Source organism: Equus asinus, chromosome 20, assembly GCF_041296235.1.
Source record: "Equus asinus isolate D_3611 breed Donkey chromosome 20, EquAss-T2T_v2, whole genome shotgun sequence".
Taxonomy (NCBI): Eukaryota; Metazoa; Chordata; class Mammalia; order Perissodactyla; family Equidae; genus Equus; species Equus asinus.
Genome location: NC_091809.1, coordinates 90,227,453 through 90,233,452, shown reverse-complemented (window position 1 = coordinate 90,233,452; position 6,000 = coordinate 90,227,453). Strand labels below are relative to the sequence as shown.

Genomic DNA, 6,000 nt, shown 5'->3' with positions numbered 1-6,000 from the left:
GAAAGCGTTTTGAGTTCTAATGGTCTCCCTTTAAAAATATCCCTTGTGTGGGGCCGGCCTGTGGCCGAGTTGTTAAGTTTGCGCACTCTGCTTCGGCGGCCCAGGGTTTCGCTGGTTCGGATCCCGGGTGTGGACATGGCACCACTCATCAAGCCATGCTGAGGCGGCATCCCACATTCCACAACTAAAAATACACAACTGTGTACTGGGGGGCTTTAGGAGAAAAAGGAAAAATAAAATAATAATAATAATAAAAAAAATATCCCTTGTGGATTCAGTGCAAGTTCTGAGACCACAGTAGAGAGCTGGGTGAGGATTCAGGATCCTGTGTGTCAGCCGTCCCCAGATCTGCCTAACCCCTTGGATCCATGACTCACACCAGGCCCATCTCCACCTAGGGTACCCACATTCCCTCTCCCCAGAGAGAACGTGAATGTTGTCCAAGTGTACACACCCTACACTCCTAAATCTCAGAAATCTTTCATGAATCATTCCAACTTTATTTTGCTTGAGGGCTCAGGGCAGGGGTGGGCTGCACACATGGACTCTCCGCTGGACACAGGTGGCAGGGCTGAGCTTCGTGGGCAGGGGCAGGTGCATCAGGATATTCCTGCTGTGCAGCCTCGTGGTACCGAGGGGCCCTTCCATGTACACAGGACAGGAGTACACAGCCAAGCCCGCTGGGGGTGGCAGGTCATTGGTGCCCTGAGCTTGGGCACTGATGCTGACCGGAGGCAGAGGGCTGGGGTGGCTGGAGGGACTGTCCTGCAAGGCTCCTGCTAGAGGGTCCCACTCGGCATTCCAGACCTGTAGCCCAATCAGCAGCAGTCCCATCTCTGGAACCGTGGGATTTGGATCATTCACCACCTGGGAGCACCAGAAGCTGGTCAGGCAAGGCTTGGAAGCTGGGGGATCTTGGTGGAGCGGGATCAGAGAAGCAGATGGGGTTACCGAGGGGCAAGAGCACCTAGAGGCAAGGTGGGGTAACTGCAAGGTGTTATCAGGGATTTGAGGCGGGGGGATTGGAAAGAAAGGGGCAGCAAGAAGATACCTGGAGGTGCAGAGGCTTGCTGTTCAGCTCCGTATGTTTACGGGGGAACTGAGTGGAGCTGGAGCCTTGGCAACCGGGGAAGTTTGAGCTGGGCACATACTGATTTCGGGAGACCATAGCAAAGACAGCCTCCCAGCGCAGTGACAGCAGCAGGCGGCGAGGGTGGCGAAAGGCTGATAGGTGAAAGATGCGCTCTGGTACTTCGGTGGCTACGCCCAGGTAGCGAACCAACAGCTGCCCGCGGCGCGACAGCTGTCGCAGCCAGTGCCAGGGCGGCTGCGGGCCGGCAGGCGCATGAGGTCGCCAAGGCGGGGGTAGGCGGCCAGTCCAGAGAGCATGGGCCACCGCGGCACAGCGCCGGGAGGCGCACGGGGGCGCGCCCTTCAGCTGCTGCAACAGGCAGTCAAGATCGCTTTGCAGCGTGCCCACCAGCTGTTTCAGTTCCAGCACCTCGGTCTCCAGAAAGCCCTCCAGAGGCCGCCGGGCATTCAGCCTCGGTCCCACCCACTCCACGCCAGACCTGTCCTGGCGAGTGGTCTCTGTCAGCAGAGCCTGCAAGGACTCCAGCCTCCTCTCCGCTTGCACCAGGCGTTGCCGCAGCCGCCTCTCGGCGCGCCGGGAGCCTTCGCGAGCCGCAGGGACCCAAGCGGGTGAACTACGCTGCAACGCACTAAGGAGGGCGCGACTCCGGCGTCGCAAAAGCCAGGCCTGAGGGCCAGCACTCAGTCCGCAGATCTGGGGTTCGGGTGGTGTGGGCAGTAGGTGCATCTGGGCCTTGCAGTCTGCCATGGCATCCGGCTCACCTAGCTCTTGGAGGTGGAAGTAAGGGGTGAGAGACAAGGTGGATTCTCTCCACCCTAGACCCAAGGGAGTAGGCCTTCCTCTGACACTTTAAGCCATCACCCGATAACTGTGGAAATATTGCCCCTTCCTATACCTTTATTGGTACCACTGTTCACATTCCCATGAGGGTGGCATTACACTGAGCTGCCTCAGCCCCGCCCCCCCAACACAGATACCTGGCTGTAGTTTACCTGGGCTGGGTATCAGGGTGGCCAGCAGATACTGGGGGGTGTGTGGTTGGGTCCAGCTCCCGCTGCTGGGGCTCAGGCAGGCTTGCGTGAGGCTAATCAGAGCCTCCCTGTCCTTGTCGTCTCCCACAGGACCCCCATAGAAAACTGAAGCTGAGGATGAGGTTAGAGCCCTCAGTTCCAGCCCTTCCAGTTTCCCCCAACTCCCAAACCAAAGTTGTGAATTATGTCCTGGTAGTACTCCCACCCCCACCCCTTTCCAGGCTCTCCTGGGGGCTGGTGGCTACATGGGGGACAGGAAGGGTCTCACCGGCCAGCTCCTGCATGGCAGCACTGGGGTTGCTGAGGCTGGCCCACAGCTGCTCTTGGATCTGAAGGACCTGGGTCAAGGTCACTTGACTCCTGGGGTAGGGGAGCAGGAAGTAGGGTTTGAAAAACATCTATATGCTGAGTACTCTCACATGTCTCTCTCTCTCCAGCCCAAACTTCTCTCCTGAGCTCCAGATTCATGAGAGCTCAGTAATCATTGCCCCTTGGTACCTCAAATATAACTTACTTTCAACTCAAATCATCCTTTCCCCCATACCAGCCACCCAACTGCCCAAGGCAGAAGTCTGGGAGCCATGCTTGACTCCTCCTTCTTACCCCGTATTTACTCCTATCCCTACTGTGGCTACCCTGCTCCCTACCACCTATACCCTGATGTTGTCCCTGGAGACTGCCAGAGCCTCCCAAGACTGTTCTGCTTGCCTCCAGCCCTGCCCTGTCTGGTCCAGCCCCCACACTGCAGCCAGACATCTCTCCAACAGACAAATAGGATCATGTTTCTTCTTCTACTTAAAACCCTTCAGGGGCTTCCCACTGTCCTCAACATAAAATCAGGCCCCTTGCCATGGTCTTAAAGTTTACCACAAGCCACATTTCTTCCCACTCAACCCCCAGCATGCCCACCTCAGCCACACTGAAGTCTTCTCCCTCTTGTTGAGCTTAGTTCCCTATGCTCAGAAAGGCCTCATCTCCACCTGGTCTGCCTCTGCTTTCAAGACTCAATTCAAAGTGAGATCCCAAAGTCACCTTGGATGAGACATCCTTGACTTCCCCTTGCCCTCACACTTTGGAGCTTCCCAGAGATGAATCCCAGCATGTGGAAAATACTCAGTGTTTACTGAGTGACTGAGTGGCTGGCTGACTGAGCAGGATGGGTGGCTCCCTCACCAGCGCCCCCTGTGTGCCTGCAGCTTCATTCCATAGAGCTGCCGGTGTAGCAAGAGGCCATGCAGCAGGAGCAGAGGCAGCGCCCTGGTAGGGGGTTGCATGTAGAGTCCTTGCTGGGCTAGCTCCATGCTGTCAATCAAGATGTGGCTCAGCTCCAGGGACTGGTCCCAGAAAATAGGCATGGAGTGCTGAATCAGCACAGCTGGGGAGGAAGGAGAGTGCCAAGTCAGCACAGCACAGTTGCCCTCCCCACTCTGAGAGCCTATGGGGGAAACTCCTCACCTGGTAAGGAAGCAACAGCCTCTGCAGATACAATAAGCCAAAGACGGAAATCTCTGTGGACGGTGGCCACCTTCCTGCTTGCGAGTTGGTCTAAAAGCAGTCCTAACTCCAGGTCGGAGACCACTAGGGGTCAGACATGAGCAAGATCAATCACTGGATAAAGGGTCAGACACAAGTCTAGGGATCAGACTTGAGGCTAGGGGGTCAGAGTCAGATACAAGGGGACAAGACTTGGAGCTGGGAACCAGCCACAAGGCCTGAGAGTTCAAGCCCAGGCCCAAGTGTAGGATAGGGTCCTAGAAGCCTTCTCTAGGCAGCAAACCCACCCTTGGCGCCATCCAATAGCCCCAGCAAGGGCTGTAGCAGCTCTTTCGGCCAGTGACGCAGCAGATGACAGTTCTCCAGCACCAGCCAGTGTCCTTTGTGCATAGCCTGGTGGAGAGTGCTGACCACAACTGAGACTGGGTCCCAGGCTTCAGAGCCCAGGGCTATCACCTCCAGATGCCTCTGCCCCTGGAGACCAACAGAGAGATGGCGGAGTAACTCAAAGTGATCCTAGGGTGACCCAAGGGACCCAGAGTAATGCATCAAATGACCCAAAAAGTCCCTGAGTAACCCAGAAAGATCTAGGAGAATGCTGGGAGGGGGTCCCCATATCCCCAAGAGGCTAGGCTCAAACCTGCTCATGCTCGGCAGCCAGTTTCTGGATGACAGTCAGGGGATGCAGGGTGGCTGTGAGGTGGCCAGGTGGTGGCAACAATATCAGCATGGGCTGAGTAGCCTGACTGCGTTCAAAGGGTATGGTGCAGGCACCCAGGTTTTCATCCAGGGGCCGGCCTAGGAGGCTTGTGGTGACGTCTGCCAGTGCACCTGCTAGGCACTCAGGTCGCAGCACACGCCACAGGATCAGCTTCTGGAGGAGGCTAAGGGCATCAGGCCCAGGCCCAGGTGCAGGACCTAGCACTGTGGATGACAGTGACAGGTAAGCCTGCCAAACATTGGAGTGGCCTGCCAGGGATGCACGCAGCCCAGCAAATGGGGGCAGCAGCTCTAACATCCCACATTCATGCCAGGCCCTCAGCCCTAGCCAGGCTGGTCGAGCTACACCTGGGCCTGGCTTGCTATAGCCTGTGCTGGGAGAGGCTGCCAGTCCAGGCCAAAGTGCCAGCCTCTCCAGCAAGGGTGCCTTCCTTGCCACTTGCAGCAGAGCCAAAGCACCCAAGGCACCCACCAAGGGTAATTGGGTCAGGCCCAGTGTAGCCACAGTGCTGTCCAGGAACTGGCGGGTTAGCTGTGTTCTCAGCTGCAGCAGATGGCTGGGCAGGTCCTCCCTCTGATGAGTCTCTCGCTGCTTCATGCTGTTCAGAGCCTGCTTGGTGGCTGCCAGCCAATTCTCTGGGCTTGTACGGAAAAGTGGCAGCAGGTTCTGCAGTGCGCTAAGGGCCTTTATAATGGCCATTCCATGCCAGACCACGCGCCGATAGGGTGCCCACAATGCCACCTCCCGCAGCTTGAGGTCTTCTAGCTCCTCGCAATGGACACGCAGCTGACATAACTCTGCCTGGGCTCTCACCATGTCCCGCAGGAACTTGACTGGTTTCTGATGCTTTGGGTTCTGGAGCAGCAGCATCAGCAGCAGCCTCTCCTGCACACAGTCACTTGTTGCATTGACCTGGCCCATTCCCACACAGTCCCCAATCATCTACGCGTATCTCCATCCCCACTCCTGGGCCCCTCCCAAGCTCATCCCAACCCATAGACTGGGCCCCTAAGCACCTCAGCAGCCTCTACAGCTTCGCAGGTGTCCAGGGCTCTGATCTTTAGGTCCTGCCAGTGGCTCTCGAGCTCGGGACGCTCTATGCGCAGAATTTCATGCAGCATCTCTTCTTCTAGGAGTTCCATATTCAGGCCCAGATCCAGCACATTCAGCCCCTTCAGCAGTTCACAGCCTAGCACTTGGGGTCACATGGGAGACACTTAACTCCTTCCCCTTGGAAGAGCCAGGGGGTGAGGTGTGCAGGGAGTATGGCTGCCTACTATAGTCCTGAGCCTGCTGTGAGCCAGACTGAGTGAAGCGGGGGGCCTAGTGTGTTCACAAAGTTGTGCTGGCAACTTACCCACTACGCCTCACCTTTTTCCAAGGCACTGAGGGGCAGGGTAGTGCTCAGATAGAGACAGAAGCCAGGCTGCACCTGGGGCGGACTCAGCTGTTCCCGCTGCAGTAGCCATTGCAGTTCCTGGCACCCTAGGCCCAGCTCCATGTTGGTCAACAGCACAGGCAGGCCTGTGGGGGGGAGGCAAGGACACCCTACCCACCATACCAGCATCTATCCCACCATACACAAAATCTGGCTCCAACCAGCTACCCCCTGGCTGATAGGAGGGCTTCTTCAGGGCCCTTCCACAGAGTTAGTGCCCAGA

The 6,000-nt window shown here is 57.2% G+C and overlaps 1 protein-coding gene across 2 annotated transcripts in view; it reads right to left on the bottom strand.

Annotated features, from left to right (window-relative positions):
* Positions 1-6,000, bottom strand: part of DNHD1 (dynein heavy chain domain 1) — a 77,062-nt gene continuing 71,062 nt past the window's right edge. For both annotated transcript variants that reach the window (XM_070490923.1, XM_070490924.1), the window contains 10 exons: positions 5,711-5,863; positions 5,356-5,534; positions 4,259-5,224; positions 3,906-4,092; positions 3,580-3,702; positions 3,298-3,499; positions 2,393-2,484; positions 2,086-2,235; positions 1,052-1,860; positions 1-867 (listed from right to left, as the gene is read on the bottom strand). In XM_070490923.1, the coding sequence (XP_070347024.1) occupies positions 517-867; positions 1,052-1,860; positions 2,086-2,235; positions 2,393-2,484; positions 3,298-3,499; positions 3,580-3,702; positions 3,906-4,092; positions 4,259-5,224; positions 5,356-5,534; positions 5,711-5,863 (3,212 nt within the window). In that variant the 3' untranslated portion in view covers positions 1-516. The remainder of the gene's footprint in view (positions 868-1,051; positions 1,861-2,085; positions 2,236-2,392; positions 2,485-3,297; positions 3,500-3,579; positions 3,703-3,905; positions 4,093-4,258; positions 5,225-5,355; positions 5,535-5,710; positions 5,864-6,000) is intronic.